The 17,604-nt window shown below is 44.2% G+C and overlaps 1 protein-coding gene across 1 annotated transcript in view; it reads left to right on the forward strand.

Moving 5' to 3' along the window:
• The window catches only part of map3k22 (mitogen-activated protein kinase kinase kinase 22), a 40,608-nt gene that overhangs the window by 20,283 nt on the left and 2,721 nt on the right, over positions 1 to 17,604 (forward strand). The window contains exons 6-17 of the mRNA XM_085763722.1: positions 1,568 to 1,667; positions 1,888 to 2,004; positions 2,290 to 2,404; positions 4,610 to 4,743; positions 6,145 to 6,218; positions 7,815 to 7,876; positions 9,424 to 9,495; positions 10,035 to 10,199; positions 11,874 to 12,022; positions 12,143 to 12,274; positions 13,458 to 13,587; positions 14,888 to 15,065. Of these exons, the coding sequence (XP_085619848.1) occupies positions 1,568 to 1,667; positions 1,888 to 2,004; positions 2,290 to 2,404; positions 4,610 to 4,743; positions 6,145 to 6,218; positions 7,815 to 7,876; positions 9,424 to 9,495; positions 10,035 to 10,199; positions 11,874 to 12,022; positions 12,143 to 12,274; positions 13,458 to 13,587; positions 14,888 to 15,065 (1,428 nt within the window). The remainder of the gene's footprint in view (positions 1 to 1,567; positions 1,668 to 1,887; positions 2,005 to 2,289; positions 2,405 to 4,609; positions 4,744 to 6,144; positions 6,219 to 7,814; positions 7,877 to 9,423; positions 9,496 to 10,034; positions 10,200 to 11,873; positions 12,023 to 12,142; positions 12,275 to 13,457; positions 13,588 to 14,887; positions 15,066 to 17,604) is intronic.

The raw sequence follows: 17,604 nt of genomic DNA on the forward strand, positions 1-17,604 counted from the left end.
GAATTACATGGGACATCTGAGCAGCGTCAACAGCACTTGAGGTATTAGGAGTCCCTGAGTCAGGATAACCGTGTTGTCTGTTCACAATGGAATCAAATTGGACGGTCTCTCTTTTCATTGGCAAGAGCTGAAGGTTTAGGGCAGGAAATAGGAGCTGTGTCTCTCTCTTCCCCTGGCTCTGCCTCAGGGTCTCCTGCCAGAGAGTGAAGGAACAGAGCCAGACGTTGTGTTTTTTTTTTTCTGTGTATATATGACTGTGATTGTGTTCACGAGAAGGAGAGAGTGTGCTGGGATGTGCATGAGCATTCGTTTTTACAAATATGCGTGTTCCTCAGTGTGTGTCCACATGCTTTCACAGAGGAAGGAAAGCCATATCTTTTGGAGCAGCATCCTCATCCCCCCCTTCTCCCTCCTCCTCCTCCTCCTCCTCCTCCACATCCCTCCAGCTCTTTATCAGACACATCATCGCCGAGTATAAACAGAGACGGAGAGCGTTTAGTTGTGCCGCTGCTCGACTCTGATCTGCAGGCCCCCTCTTCCCAGAATCCTCTCCTCAAATGAGGGAACCAGTGAGCAGTCATTAAGATAGGCAGCGCTTTGGCCTCTGATGAGGAAATGATGGGATAAAAACAACTCCTTTATCAGGATACTATAAAGAGATGGTGGGCTGCGGATTCTTCAAAAGCAGAGAGTGAGGGGAGATAGACGGAGAAGAGAGGAGAAGAGATGCCAGAGAGAATCTCTTTTCTTTGTCTTTCCTTTATTTTCTCAGGCTGTCTCCTTTATTTTCTCTCTCGGAGTCTGTAAATATCTCCGCGTCTCTGTATCATTCACTCTGTCACTCTTTAAAAGAGGAGGGAAAGACACACATCCTGCTGCTTTTGCTGCCGCTCCAGATTTTTTCCCCTTTCCTCTCAGGAAGTTTCCCATCTGCCTTTGTGCTGGCTTAGTGGAGAGGCCCAGTGGTGTTGAAACAGTGTCTGATGCACACACTGATTGGGAAGCACACTCATGCATGTAGAGTTTTACAAACACTCACGCATCCATATATACACGCACTACAAACAGCACTGATAAGCTCGGACACAGACAGACAGACTAAGTGTGCACACTCAGTCGTTCACGTAGGCATACGTACATCAGAGAGTCTGTTTTCACTGCATTGATTAAGGCCTCCTTGCTTGCGCTCACTCCTCTCCTTGACCCGGCTGACCTGTCCATTTTTCCTCATGTTACCATGGAAACACTGTTATAATATAGCTTGAACAGGCTATCATTCAATCTAAACGAATGTTAAAAAGATGTTGGCTTGTGGAAAACCGCAAAAGGAAGAAAGAATGAGGGAAAAAACGTTTTCCTTTTTCAATGTAATTTGTCATAATGTCTATCCTGAGCGTGCTGATAGACTTATAAGCTACAAGCATGTACGATGGTCACTCAGTTGTTGTGTTCTGCCAAAATCTCTATCAAATTGTGAGTCTGTGCTCGTGAGAGTTGCAGCCAAACACCACATACGCTCCTCACGTGACGTCGACCTCTGACCTTGCCGCTCTGCTCCGTTTCCCAGAATCATCCCGTTCCAGAGGCCGCTGAAGATCAAGGAGCTGCTGCAGAAAGTGACGGAGGCCTTTGGTCAGCAGATGGACATGTTCTTTATGGAGAAGGAGGTACAAGAACAACCGGTCAAGCTCCCTCCACTGAGTTTTACCATTTTGCATTTTTAAAGTTTTTTCCCCCATTAAAATCCCGAAAGTTAGATCAATGCGACATTCGCATGACAGCTACAGAAACCGTGCGTCACGCATGCACTGATGCATTTGCATGCTGTTATTATGGAACAATGGGGAAGGAAAAGGTCATGTGCTGTATGTTTTCTTGTCCTTTCAGTTGCTGCAGCCGCTGAAGACCCAGGAGGAACTGGATCAGGCGGTGCAGACGTTGGGCTGCAGCTCAGGGGCCAATGGGCTCCTCAGGATATTGCTCAAGACCCCCAAGAACAACCATGTGAGTCCCATGTGAATGTTAACAGCAGTACAGTGTATGATATGCTGTCATACAAAGAATTAGACGTTGAGTTCACACATTGAAGTAGTGAAGCGACCGACAAAACATTTGAATTCTGTCATCTGCATCGGCACGCCAACTTAAAGGAAGCAAACTTCCTTTACTGATATGGTGATGTAAATGGACGATGATGTAATGCTGTCCCTTCTCTCACTTCCTCCTCTGGTCCTGTTCCCTTTCTCTCCTTTCTCCCACTTCCTATGTATTTTCCCTTTTTTTTTTTAGTACCTACAGGTGAACAGCAGGGACAAACAGAGCGAGATGAGATCATCGCGGTCACTGGGAGATTTGAAGGGCTCCCTGCTCAAGGGGTCAGAGAGGGTGCGCAAACACTCGACGGGTGAGCTGGCACGCAGAAACACACTCAGAAATGCAGAATCACGGGCGATCAGAGCAGTTGTTAGATGCCGTTTGCACAAATCAAGGTAGGAAGAAAACAAACAGAGAGAGAGTAGGCAGGGAAGCAAGAAGCACGCAGCTCCGTCCTCCTGCTGATGTCAAGGTTTTTCGTCCCCCTCCTCTGCTAAAACCTCGAGGGTGGCCTCTGTCAGTGTCAATTTACAACATAGTGTGATGCCAGTGTCGTAGGAATGTTAATGGCAGGATGAGGGGCATGCTTTGTCTGGACAGAAAAATGCAAATAGGAGGTGAAAGTATCATCTTTAACAGCCACGGAGAAGACAGGACAGAGCAAGGACGAGTTTCTGCTCTCATACCAAGCAGCTCCCCTCCGTCTGCGTCGTCACCTTGATCAGTGAGAGTTTTGATTTTGAACTTGTTTCAAGGCGACTCATGATTATTTACTTAATTGCTGAGAAAACAAATGATGCTCCGTCCTCATAAACGGCTTTATAAATATAAACTTACAGCAAGCAACCAGTCAGCTAAGCATAAAGATTGTGCATAGCGGAAATTGACCTCTTACTGTACTTATTATTGTATTATCATTATTATCATTTATTTGTTTTGCTTGAACATATCATTTAAAATAGTATGAATAATCATTATGATTGGGATGTGCAAAGGGGAGGTATGAAACCCAAAAGGGCTTATATGAAAACCTCACCCAAGAAGAACATATTCAAAAACCAAATTTGTTGCAAGTAAAAACAAGAAAATAGGAAATAATTAAATGATAACAAAAAATAAATAGAAAAGTAAGTGATTATACAGTAAATATAGGAAAGAAAGGAAAAATGCATACATGAATGAATAATGCAAAACAATAATAATAAATGTAATGAGAAGAAGAAAACAAATTTAAAAAAACATGACAATAAATGTCTTATCATGTTTGATGGTACATGGTTTGACTGACGAGGTACTGACTTCTGTCCCAAAAGTAACAAACGACACCTGCCAGCATCTAGTGTATATTTTATTTACATTGACTTTTGAGCTGCACTATATCTTGTTTTACTTTAGGAAGCTGCCTCTCCATCTTTCCATCCAGGTGTAGCTTTGTATTTAACCTAAGGACACGAGAGTGGTTTCATTCTTCTCACCTAACTCTGTAGCAGGAAATCTCAAAATGTCAAACTATTCCTTTAAGACGGATAAAGGTCCCTCTCTTGTCATGTCACACTTCACGGCTCCATAACACGGCACGCTCCGGTTCTGTTGTCCCTCCTGGCTTGTTTGGTAACACAGCATGAAGGTTTATTTTTGCTCTGTGAAATACTGAACCCCCCCCCCTCCCCTCCTACCACCTCCCACCGCCCCACACTCCTCCTCCTCCTCCCGTCTCCAATGCCTGAATCTTTTCACTCCCCTTATATCAGGTCTATCCAGAAAGGTCAATGTTTCAGTCATATCTCCAGCTCAGACACGTGCAGAAACAAACCTTCTTCTGCGTCACATTTGCATTTTTGCGTGGCAGCTGAAAACACTTTATGATCGCTGTCGGCGCCAATCCTTCTCACGTAGATCCAGTAACATTGCGACTCTCGTATAAATTGTATAGAATTACCCGGCTCTGTGTCGATTCCCCCTTGCGAGTCGGCCCGGGAGAAGGAGAAGAGGCTGAGAGATGGGAGTGGTGGCAGATGAAAGGTGACAGGAGAGCGGTCACACTGGATGGTTGAGTGAGGATGTGATGAGCCCGGGTACCTCGGTGACGTACAGCAGCAGGAGAGGAGGGGAGAGGAGAGAGAAGCAGGACTTTTGGCTTTCGGTCAAAGGAGTGTTTACTCAGAACCGTCTTAGTATCCAGGCCACTTTACACTCTCCCCCTGTCAGCCACAGTCAGACTTGTCAAGGACGAGCGCTCGGTGTCCGCTGCAGCTCAGTCAGGGGAGCGTTTGTCACACTAATTGAGGTTAGAGGTGGCGGCGGTGTGGTTTAGTAAATCATCTCTGCTAGTCCTGGCACTGCTGAACTCCAGCACATGAATAACACTGGCGACGCTGTTTTCTCCCCCTCTGCCCCTCGTTCTCATCTCTTCATCATCTCCGTTCCTTCTCGCCTTCACCTCTCTGTCTCTCCTTTTCCTCGCTGCCTTCTCTTCCTCCTTCGCTTCCCTTTTGCTGTCACCTTCCCCCCCCAGGTTCCCTGCACACAGGTCGGACGTCCCCACCTCCAGGCAGCGTCCCCGAGGAGCAGCAGCAGATCGCCCGGCAGGGATCATACACCAGCATCCACAGCGAAGGGGAGTTCATCCCTGAGAGCCTGGACCAGAATGTAAGAGCCTATGCAAAGTCAATTAAAGGGATAGTTCACCCAACATTCAAATTTCACTCATTATCTACTCACCCTCATGTCAACTAAGAGCTGTGAGAATTTTCAGAGTCCTCCGTTCCTTCTCTGAGTTACGGGGGGTCCGCGCAGCAGTATTTGTCCATATAATGGTTGTGAATGGACACCACTTTTCTTCGTCCAAAAAGACACACCAAAAAAATTGAATAAGTCTATAATTTAAGCTTGTTTGTAGTGGAATCTCCCAGTGTCTCAGTTCAATCGCGTAATTTGCACTGACCGGTGGAACAATTTCTCATGTCGGGGCTTCAATACAAGAGGGACATTACAGACGAGCAGTATGGAGGTATTTGGGTGTTTTTTGGTGTGTCTTTTTGGACGAAGAAAAGTGGTATCCATTCACAACCGTCATATGGACAAATACTGCTGCGCGGACCCCCCCGTAACTCCGAGAAGGCACGGAGGACTCTGAAAATTCTCACAGCTCTTAGTCGACATGAGGGTGAGTAGATAATGAGTGAAATTTGAATTTTGGGTGAACTATCCCTTTAAAAAAAGCTTCATTATTTAACTAGGCTCTGGATAAACACTCCTTTATGATATACATCTTATTTCATAAACCAAACAGAAACATGCCCACTCTATCAGAATAATTTCAGTCGGAGCTCAGACGCTGCCCTGGCTTTGGCTGGCGACCCAGATATACACAGAAGAAACCACTTTGAGATGTGTGTTTAATGATTTTAACACAACAGAGGTCTGATTTCTTTTCCTCTGTTGGACTGGTTTGAGAGAACACCACACTGTCTTTGTAGTGTCTTTGTTTGCATCTGACTTGTCCATTATTTTCAACCGGGACGTCCCAAGAGAGCCGTGCTTGTCATGGACAGTTACCAAAAAACAGAAACGGAGGATAGTCATTCATTTTTACACTTCTTGGCGAAGTCAGTCTCCTTTTGTTTAACTGTTTTAAGTTGTTTTAAAGGAGAAGTTTACAGCTTTTCAACCCAGATGATATTGAAATTGCGGTTCTGATCATGTGTTTATGACAAAAATTTGGGCAAAATGTTTTCTGGAACCAAGATAAATCATGATGTAGAAAATATTGATTGATATAATAACAGATTTATAACATTTCCGTCTTTTTATTTCCATGACTGTAAAATATTATGTTTTGATAATAGCTGTGGTTTTAGCAGTGAAAATGTAATATGTCTGCAGTGGACATTTATATGGAGCTTTTGAATTGAGCCGTCTCAGACATACACCACAACCTTACATACTGTAGTACTGCGGTTTTATAAACTATTCTATCAGCACTGCTGTACACTGGCCCACACATGACTGCACACTCTGTGACCCACTCTGTGTTATTGTCTCTGCCAGATGCTGGATCCCTTTGGGAGCGCAGACAATTCACTGTCCAACAGCTGTCAATCAATAGATCAAGCACTTGACAGGTGAGTGTCATGCAGCGTGTGTGTAATTTATGAACCTCGCCTGCGTGGATCTATATCTCTCATGTGCACACGGCCACACGCTCGCTCGGTATTTTCAAAGACATCACACTTAGTTTGCATCACAGCAGCAACGATGCCTGTTAACACACTTGGAAGTGAGTGCGTATGTTGCAAACACATTTACACACAGAAGCAACCAGAGGAGCCGCGGTGAAGTTTGTAAACAGGGTTAAAGGCCGGCAGAGCCGCCTGACCCCGGCCCGGGCTGGCTGCCTACAGTAAGGAATCGGGGTCACTTTGTTGTTGCCATGACGACAAAACTCTTATCTGGACGCCTGGATTCCTCCGTTATCATCGGAGAGAGAAACAGAGACTGAGTGGGAGATGTGAAGCAGTGAGAAGGGGGAAGAGAGGGAAAAACTGAGGCAGAAAATGAGAAGTGGTGAAAGAGTGAGAGTGAAGTGGAGAGACTGGAGAGTGAAAAGAATGAATATGAATCAAAGGGAAAGGAAAAGTGAGCAAGACTGAGCTTTAGAGAGAGAGAGTAGGACGGAAGCAGCTCTACCTGCACGAGGCTTATCTGGGCTCCAGGCTGCAGAACAATGGCAGGAAACGAGTGCATGGAACTTTTCCCTGTGAGCGGGCATGCGTGCCCCTTATCCAGGGTCTCGTGGCCCCACGCCGCCCTGCGGTCAACAGAGACGTCACTCTCTGGCGGGTCGTCGGGGCAGGGCTGGCCACAGACGGCCGGGGAGAGTGGGAGGTTGGGGCTTGGATATATACACACCACCAGTAAAAAGTTTCAGAGCACCTTCGTTTTCTAGTTGTTGCACAGCGCAGACTGAAAAAGACTGAAACACAGGACAAAAAGATAAAAAGCAATCATGGAAACTTAAATTTAATCTAAATTATTGACTGATTTAACATCCGAACTCTCATTGTTTAGAAACTTCCCACATACAGTACTGTATATCTTGCACTTTGTTTTAACCGTCTGTTCATTTAATCCCAAACCAGCTCCATAAAGTTTAATCTGGAGTCTGTGCTTGCTGCTGCTCCGTCACGTGGTGAAGCCGCCGTCACGTTGCTGTGGGATGAACCCCCGACCAACCAGTCTGTCTTTCTTTGTCAGATCCTTTCTCACCTTTCTGACAACGACATGCAGCACTGCTTCCTGCAGTACAGCATTTTCCTCGTGCAACGTAATGAATCAAAAAGCCTTTGTTTCTTTAAACAGACACAATGTGCAAGTCATCAACCTGTAGGAACTGTCTGCACAAGTCCTCAAGGCTTGAAATGACATGACATTTACATTGTTTCTTAGTTTTAAGTGACTTCAACTTTTATTTACTGTGAACAGTTTACTTAGCTCTGCACCATTTAAGGTTATTTCAATAAACACTGGAAAAATGGGGGTGCTCTAAAACAGTTGAATGGTAGAAAACATCGGCCTGTTTAATCGCATAATTATAGTTTCACTGCCACTTTAGGAATGCAGCACCACGCACTTCACTTTCACTTTTCCATCGTTAATCTCAACTCTCGGCTTATCTCCTCTAATTCAGTGCCTCCCCTCTTGTTCTCTTGTCATTCCAGCCCTCCTTTCTCACAGAACAACCGTGACAATAATTACCTGAACCTCAACTATGAATACAAAGGTAAGAGAGGAGAAATCTGCAGCCGTTCTAAAAATTGCTTCCTTCCTGCCGTGTTAATTCTCGGCTCAAACACCACAGAAAGATAAAGAGAGGCGCCAAAAGCTTGTTCGTTATTAGAAAAAAAAAAAAAAAAAAAGTTTTTGTCTGTTTGTATTTTTTTGTTCTGTGGTAATTATAGCCACACAATCAGTTTCACAGAACGTGAACTAAAAGCTTTGTTCCCGTCGCTCCTGATCACCAGTGTCCTCTGGAGATTACTAATGAGCAGGAGATGATATTATTTGATGGTTTTATCAAGGAGTCTGCACTTAAAATGAGGAATGGGTCATTGGAAGATGTTTAATATATTGGTTGTATTTCTTGCGTCCTACGGGGCGATGAAAGGAGTGTGATAGTATCATAACTCTTCCTGCTTTATCTCGCACTCTCCCTCCTCTATTCTCCATCATCTTCCCCCTTTTGTGTCTCCCGTCCCATCTCCCCTGTCCGCTCTTCGTCTGCCTCCAGTTCCCTAATTCATGTCTCTCTTCCAGCCTTTTCATGATCACTTCCCCTGCTCCGTCCCCTCGCCTCTTGATGCCCCCACCCTGCCCGTCTAGTCCTCGTCCCTCGGGGTCTCTGTCTGTCCCCTTTCCCTTCAGAACCCAGATCAAATAGAGCAGGATGAGAGATAACGCCGCACTAATCCTTGAGAACAGTGGAGCAGCTCTTCCAATCTGGTCATTTCTTATTCTCATGTGCCTCCCCCATTGCTGTAAATTAAAATGTGCACATTGTGTACATACACTGGGAGTGTGGGAGCTTCATATAGCTGCACCAGCAGTACTTGAGGACTCACTTGGGCACGGCGGCACGCACACACGCACGTGCCTATACACACTCCCCCCCTCCCTGATGTAAAGCTGTGTGGCCCTTCCTGCTGAGAGCTACAGTATTTGTTTACCATTCCCTGTGAGTAGATTTTTCCTCTCCATCCCGCGCTGCCAAACACAAAAAATAACTCCCGTATCCATGGGGATACGGCCACAAAAAGGGGGGGGGGGGAGGCAGTCATCTGACAGAACAGCTGTTTTCAATTGCAAGTGGCTCCGTTTAGTGTGTGTGTGTGAGTGAGTGTCAGCGCTCGCCTGCGTCAGCAGCGCTCCCCACCTGCCTTTAGTTACTGCTCCACTGGGTTCAGAGCTAAGGCTAACCTAGCGTACATGAGCTGTTTTCACTTTCTCTCTTGGCTGCAGCGAGGCGAGTCAACGGCTCTGTTCAGTGTGTAAAAAGCTGTCTTCCATTCTGCTGGGTTTGAACCCCGACTTTGATTTGACATGCCGAGATGAGCAAAAGCAATGTAGTGTCTGTCAGGGGTTTGACGTGTGGACTTCTGTCGGCCTCATTGCACGTCAATATGTCGGTGCATCATGTGTGTTTCACCAGCTCGGAGCCATCAAGCCTCGCATTAGTGAAAAAAAAGACACAAACTGAAGAAGTGTTGTAACTGTTGGTTGCTGAGGCTGTAATTGCTTCCTGTCACCTCTGCCTCACTGCTCCCTCTTCAGGTCGCCATGGGAAAGGAGGGACTTTCCCTCGCCAGTTCCAGTTGCCCAATCGCAGCAAGGATTATGGAGACCGTAAGAAACAACACAAACAACACTGTTATTGCACAGATTGAACAGATATGTTACTATGGTTTTGAGAGGACAACACAGACACACAGATGCTCAGGATAGATGATATAGGAGCTCATTCTTTGCAGTGCCTCCTCCTCACAGCCTCCCACTTCATTCTACTTCCAAATTAAATATTTTTTTGATTCTTTAATTTGAATAGTAGATCGTCTAGATTTGGTACACAAAGTGCTGGCTTGCTTTTCCAGGCAGCTGCTAGTAATTGCTTACTCAGAGGCTAACCTTGGCTAGCAGTGATTTACGTTTCCCTGTGGTGAACCCGAACTTGTATAAAAACACAGCGCCCTGCTTCCTGTCTGAGGGGAAGTGGGACGGAGCGGCGAGAGGCACTGTGCTCTAGCTGGCCCTCAGTCTCGGGGCCAAGAGCTGACTTTATGCACACCACCTGTAAAATAACTGTGTGAAAACAGTGTTAAAAAACAAAAGAAACGCCGCAGCCGTCGCATGTTGAGTCAGTAATATGTCCGTGTGTGTGTTTTCAGGTCGCAGGACACTTCCCCGGAGCTTCATGCCACAAGAGAACCTGTTCCAGCTGGTTCCCTCTAGTCGCACACGCAGTTACAATGGAGACAGCACGCTGCAGTACAGCGACCTGCGGTCCCTGGGCCGCACCACTGACAAAAGCTGCCAGCGTGGTACAGCCAAGTGTGAGTAGTTCTCTTAAAATCTGAAACACTTTGAAATAGAGGAACAGAGACGCTCCAAGGAGAGGGGAGGAGAATTTCATCCAAAAACACATAAACACTGTTAAATAAACTGTGTTTCTGGGCCTTTGTTGTTGATTGGTGTTGTATTTGTCTGGTTCCTGTGGATAATCAGACAAATGAAAACCCCTCACTTTCAACCCAGAGATGGACACACAAAGTTCAGGCTCGTTGTTTGCATTTGCACGTCAAGAGCAGAGCTGAGTATCAAACCTTAAGACTTTTACTTTACTGTTGCAAACCTTATAATATATATTTGTATTTCCGGCTGCATATTTGTCGCATGTGTCTGTATTATATCTATACTATTTAATTTGTGAGACATGAACAAGTGCAGGCGTTGACCATAATTTTCCCTCCTGCAACAATACAGTAAATCTATCTATCGATCTTTTGTTAATCCATCAAAACGTGTCAAGCGCTGAAAGCTGGCACACAATAGTTGGACAGATTTGTAATCTTGATCAGAGTCATGTATCAAAGACTCAGGTGATAAAGGTAATAGTCAAATAATGACTGATTAAAACTTCTTTTAAGTTGATTGGAGTCATGTATCAGAGACCCGAGTGATAAAGGTAATAGTCAAATATTTAAAAACTCATTTTAATTTGATTTAACTGCTCTTTATTGAGGCGTAGTTCACTTGTGTCCCGGTTGTCCTGGAGGACAGAAGTGTTTTTATAGAAAATATAGTTGTATATCTCAAATTAAGGGGCTGAAATAAGAGTATTTTTTGTATGAGTGTACTGTACCACAAAATACAAAATGAAAGAAAAAAAGCAAAGTGATGATACATATTAGTGTGAGTATGTGAGGGTGGAATAAATTACTTAGAAAGGACAAAGTCAAACACTTTGTAATGTCTAGGGCTCTGAGTGTGTTATGCCATTATGGAAAGAGACATAACAAGGATAACGTTCTTTCAATTAAACCCTCTGTGGTTGTCAAACATGCTTTATTTCTTCAGTAGTAAATAGAAAGAGAGAGAGGGAGAAATGCAGAATAACACGGTGCAGTACGGAGCGACAGACAGGCAGAAATCCCCCTCTTACTCTTATCAGCCCCCCAGATTGAGCAATGTCACAGACTCACTAATCACATCTGTGCTCATTCAGCACACATCAGGCTGCCGTTTGCCCAGAAACTGTCTTTGTCATGAGATGAAGTCTGTGGTCGGCGTGTCAGCCTCCGGTGTCCTTCTCACCCACACACGACCAAACCTTCCAACCCGGCCACAGAGACGCCTGTTAATACCCAAACAAAGCCTGAGAGTCTGGGCCCGCCGCGTGTGAGAGTCGCTGAGATGATCTTTCTAGGTTTTGACAACTTTCTGTCGGCTGAGCGCGGTTTGACTCATATCTGGGGTTTCTCCCTCTCTGAGAGTCTGCGGTGGGAATTTATTAAACAAGCCTGCGGCGGATTTGACGTCTGGTCTCGGTGAAGTTACTAGGCTATATGCGAGTTACGGTCGGGTTCTCGCGGTGGGTTTTTGACGTGCACTTTGGAGTTAATGTTTGTTCAAATCTGTATATCACAGAGGATCAGTCTGCCTCTGGGAGCTTAGCAACAGAATGATTTACCGGCGGGTTTTCATTATCTGGTATTTTGTTCCTGCAGCACCGCGGGCGCCGGTCAACTGGCGACAAGGGAAGCTCCTGGGGCGCGGGGCGTTCGGGGAGGTCTACCTCTGCTACGACGCCGACACGGGACGCGAGCTCGCCGCCAAGCAGGTGCCCTTTGAACCGGACTGTCAAGAAACCAGCAAGGTGAGAGAGAACACTTCACATCTGTTATTCATAAGTGCATTATCTTTTAGTGCAAAGATTCAAGATTATCGGCGCTTTCCTTCAATTCCTTTGTTTTTCTGCGTCTTCTTTCCTCTGCAGGAGGTGAACGCTCTGGAGTGTGAGATTCAGCTGCTGAAGAATTTACGTCACGAGAGGATCGTCCAGTACTACGGCTGCCTTCGGGACCTGGAGCAGAAAAAACTCACTATTTTCGTGGAGTTCATGCCAGGGGTGCGTAGACTGCAGGGCATGTAATTTAAATTTATCAGAGTCACGTTGTCGTTGTGACGTTGTTTGTTGCAGCTACGATAATGAATAAGGTCTGTGGATGTCAAAGTTGAAGTTGTTTTGGCTCTGGCAGTAGGTAGGCCTACACAGATATTTTAAAACAAAACATCAAATCAAACTCGTGCAAAACCCACATCTGCTAAAAACCAATTTTAAAATGTCACCAGCTGTCAACAAACGTGTCCTCAGTGGTTGATGTCAGCAGAACTGCTCGGTTTATGAGATCATTTTCTCTCTAAATGAGCGTCTTAATGAGCTGCTGTCGCCTGTGGACCCTGTCCCCGGGCCTGTTTTTAATATTTCCTAGGCAATTTTTTTTTTTTTTTTTTTTTTTTCTCGAAGTGGCATTGAGCGTCTTAGTCACACATTGTCTGGAAATTGGAAATGTTTATGTTTCACTGGAAATCTGGCAGAGGCAAGTGGGGAGAGGTGACAAAGCCAAGTTTGTGTGTGACTGCTCAGCGCGGCTGCACCGCTGCGGCTGACCGATAACACTTTAGTGGCTCGAGGGGGTGGAAGTCGGAGGAGGTGGAAGGTGCGGGGGGTGAGAGTGTGAAGGGAAGGGGGGTGGAGAGGGGGGGGGGTCCTGCCTAGAGCCGGAGAGCCGCCGAGGTGTCTTGTTGACAGCTGAAACTGGAGCGGGAGACGCTTTTTGTTTTCACTGTGCAAAAGTGCGTCACAGGTGTTAGTGGATCAGTTCTTCGCTCCTTCAATTTCCTCGTGGGGAAATGAAAACAGGAAATGAAAGGAAATGCAGGAGATTGGAGGTGTTTGGACTCAAAATGGAGCAGATTTCTTTCAGCGCAGTGCGTGTTTATATACTTGGTTTTGTACTTAAAAACTTGGCTTGGAGTCTCCTCTCGCAAAAAAAACAAAACAAAACAAAATAAATCCTCCTCAGCTGAAACAACCACATTCTCCCGAAAATCATATCAGACAGTGAATCGTTTTACCTCCATTGTGCGCAACACTCCAAACAAATCTTTTCTTATTTCTATTCACTACAGCTGTGACAGTAAAAATTACCTAACAGTGCAGCCAATATAAAGATCTTATCTGCGTTTCTCAACCTTTCTCAGCCTCCCACTGACTTTCTGTTGCTCTCTGTGTGCTGCTGTCTCTCCAGGGCTCAATAAAGGACCAACTTAAAGCCTATGGGGCACTGACGGAGAAGGTGACGAGGAGATACACCCGACAAATCCTCCAAGGAGTCTCCTACCTGCACAGCAACATGATTGTACACAGAGACATCAAAGGTAAGAGAAGGAGATTATCTTTCTTTTTTTTTTGGGAAGGTCAGGATAGGTCGTTAATTGGATTTATAACCAGCGCACACCCACACTCGAGACACAGTGTGTAAACAGAGGACGTGACATCTTTATGGTTCGTGTTGCAACAACTGTTGCTGCGGAGACTACAGATTCATTCATTTTATTCTCTTTGACATTTCCTCATTTGGTTATTCATCGTCTGCAGAATGAGCCTGGAAAAATGTGCTATTTTGAACTCCCTCCTTTGAGATATATTAGGCTTCATGCTGGTGAAATCGTCCAGTCTAAAAATGTTCAACACCGGATGGAAAGGCTTTAGTCTGGCTGCCCACAGCTCTGGGAGTCACTGCCTCGTTCAGCCGCAGCCAAGAAGAGGGAAATATACCGTCTGGTGGGGGAAAAAAATATAGTAGGTCCCACAGGACATAGCTGGGCTCTATGAGACTGTATGTGGGTGGGATTTTCACTTATAAATGCTCTTCATGTGTAATATATGTTGCGTGCTCATCTCACCGCACAAGAGCTCTTCTGTACGCAGTAAAAAAGAAGCTGTCAGCACATGCGGTTTTCGGATGAAGCTTGGCATCGCAGCCACGACATTCGACTATAAAGTCTCTGTAATGTTCCAAAGGGGCCAAACAAAACCTTAATGTAGTGAACATGATTTATTGGAAAGTCTCACAACCTCACGACAAAACGTACAGGCGGTGGAAACAGATTGATGAAGTGAGAAGTAAAGAGTAAAAAGGGTTACGGCTCAATCTCTTCTTGTCACCCCCGTGCCCTTCGGTGGGTGTGGAGAGTGAGCGTTGAGTGGCGCACATTAGTCACTGATCAAACAAGTGGAGCGTCTGAAGGAAATGGATAGACACAGCTACATGCTGGAAAATTACTAAGGAAGGAGGCAGAAGGGTGCCGGGATTTGATTCATGTGGAACAGACAGTTTATTCAGGGTTTTATTTTCTAGTTTGTGTAGATCAGTGACGCGTTTCCCCGATGTGAGAAAAGTCAAAGAAAGATAAACTTCAGTGTTTGCAGCGTTGAGCTTTGTGGTGTTTTATATGAAGTGTACTTTTTTAAAAGTGACTTCAGTCAAACCATCGGAAAAGTCTACAGTACCTTTCCCTCAGGTTGTTCTGTCAGTTGAAGTGCTGGCACAGACACCGTAATGGCCAACTACATTAAATGAACCCCCAAACTGTCAAAAGTATCCCTCAAAGGATATTGACAGTCCTCGGGAGAGTCGTGAATAATTCTGAGCTCATTTTTGTTTCGTTCCACCAGGTGCTAACATCCTGAGAGATTCCTCAGGGAACGTGAAGCTGGGAGACTTTGGAGCCAGCAAACGTATCCAGACCATCTGCATGTCTGGTACAGGAATCAAGTCTGTCACTGGCACCCCCTACTGGATGAGCCCAGAAGTCATCAACGGGGAGGGATACGGCCGGAAGGCTGATGTATGGTAAGGATAAGATCAGATGGAACTGTAATGAGACCCAAAGGGGAGATTAGACCGTCGCAGCGCAAAAATACACATTCGCAAAGCAGTAAAACCATCTCTGTAGGTGGGTGGTAAAGCAATAAATTCAGTGGGAGCGGTGTTGGAGGCATGTGTGTCTGTGAGCAAATGTCTTTCTATCTGTCAATACAAGGCAGAGGTAAATAAAACAGCATGAGAGGTCCTGTTAAATATAGTGTAATCAAATTCTACACCAATGGCATTTAATGCTCAGTTTTGTGATTCAGCTGTGTCACACTTATTAAACACATAAATATCAACAGTATCAATAGATTCATCTCCTGTCTTGTCTTTCTAGTCCTTGTCGCAATTTTCAAAACGAATGCTCTGTCCTATGTGTAATATACAGGTGCCATGTACATAGCAGCAAAGCTATCGAGGTAGATGGGCGGGTAAATCAGTAAACTGAAGGGTGGTATGTTCGGTATGTGAGCAAAGGTTGAAGACGGTTCAGTTAATAAAATGTTAAATCTTTAAAATGTAGTACTGTTCGGTGGACTCCAGCAAGTTCAAAAAGTCAAGTTTTCCAATCTAAGCAGGTGTAAAGGATCAACTCTGGTATTTAAGACCATAGTTGGAGTCATTTCTGTACAGCACCTGTATGTACAATACAGATCTTGTTCTTTTTTTTTTCTTTTTCTTTTTTTCTTTAAATTAACAGACAGACAACGAAAAACATAATACAGAATAATCAGACAATGCAATAAAGTAAAAAAGTATACAGTATATATACACCGGTATATTCAGCTCTGGAAAAAATTAAGAGACCACTTCAAAATGATCAGTTCCTCTGTTTTTTTCATAGGTAAGTGTCTGAGTAAAATGAACACTTTTGTTTCATTCTATAACCTACTGACAAAAATTTATCCCAAATTGGAAATAAAAATATTGGGCCTCATTCACCAATATCTTCTTAAGAACCTTCTTAGATTCTTTCTTAAGTTGTTCTTAAGAGATTCCTTAAGAAAACCCTACGTCAGATTCATCAACGCGTTCGTAAGCCTCAGAATTGTTCGCAGCTGTGTTCCTACTTGATGAATGCCATCTCCTCGTAAGTTGAGGGCGTGTGCCAGGTGAGTCTAATTAACATATGATTAGCATAGGTAACCGCCCCCTCAATGCCCGTAAAAGGGCATGAGACTGCAGGGCCGTGTGCAAACAGAACCCACAGGCACTGAGCAGAGAAGGTGGAGTGAGAAAGAAAGTTGAAATGCTCAAATGAAAATCTGGGAGGGAGCACCAGACTCCAAACGTAAAAAGAACTTAAGTAGTGAAGTGGCGCTACTGCGGCAGGAATGAAACAAAGAAACAAGCAAAAGGCTTATATTTAGTTTATATTTTTATATTTATATTTCGGCTGTATTTAGTAGAGTCAGCAGTGGATGCAGCTCTTCGGTTGTTATCAGAGAGACCACACTCTCACGTGTGCCATCATAAATATTATCATATTATCACATATGAAAAAAAAAACAGTTGTGTGTAGTGTGAACACTTACAGTAAGTGCACTGTTGCAGCCCGCAATTAGGAAAAAAAAAAAATCATATCGGCAGCTGTATGCCCCCCCTCCCCCCAAAAAAGATATGATATGAATTTAGTGTCTATAATGTTTTTTAAGAGACTGCAATGATTTGTCAATTATTATTATTAATATATATGATTATTAAAAACATCATAAAAGATAAGAAAATAATTCTTATTCAAATCATATAATGTCATACAACTGCAGAACAAAAGAAAACGCTATAATCGGTTATTTTTGCAGAAGTCTCAGCACCTAAAAGTGCGTAAGTATACTCCTGACTGTTCTTAGATTTTGTTCTTAGTTAAGAACAAATTCTGGATAAGAAAACATTCATGAATGCCACAATCTTCGTAAAAACTTCGTAAGTAGGACTTAAGAACAAATTTGTTCTTAAGAACGGTTCGTGAATGAGGCCCATTGTCATTTAGAGCCAGGGTTCTCAACTAGTCTCACTCTGGGCTCCACATTTTCCCATGGACATTAAGTCCCGACCCACTTTTATAGAATTCAAACCAAGATTTTTTTTTAAGCCTTTAAAAACTCATTTTGCTCTTTATTGAGCAAAGTGCATTTCAGAGCACATGAATGAAACTGAGGAGGACCATGACAACTACAGAAGTGAATAAAAAAATATCAAACTGCACAAAATGGAGACCAACAAAACGATATATTTGACTTCTAATGCATCTCTGCATTCAGAGCATATTCACAAGTGAATAAATATCAAATTGCACAAAATAAAGACCCACAAAACAAAACAAGATTCACTGCGTCAGGCCACATTAATAAGAAACTGAGGAGGAGCATTACAACTGCATGTGTTCACGTGTCTCGTGTGCCTTTCAATATAAGTTATTTTTCAAAATAAAAGACATGTCCAACATCAGATGTGCATTAAATATTATTTTTTGACCAGCTGTCTGCGACCCATCCAGAACGGGTCCACGACCCACTTTTGG

Source organism: Trachurus japonicus, chromosome 20 (genome assembly GCF_045865225.1).
Source record: "Trachurus japonicus isolate A0001 chromosome 20, Traja_1.0".
In the NCBI taxonomy this organism is placed as follows: domain Eukaryota; kingdom Metazoa; phylum Chordata; class Actinopteri; order Carangiformes; family Carangidae; genus Trachurus; species Trachurus japonicus.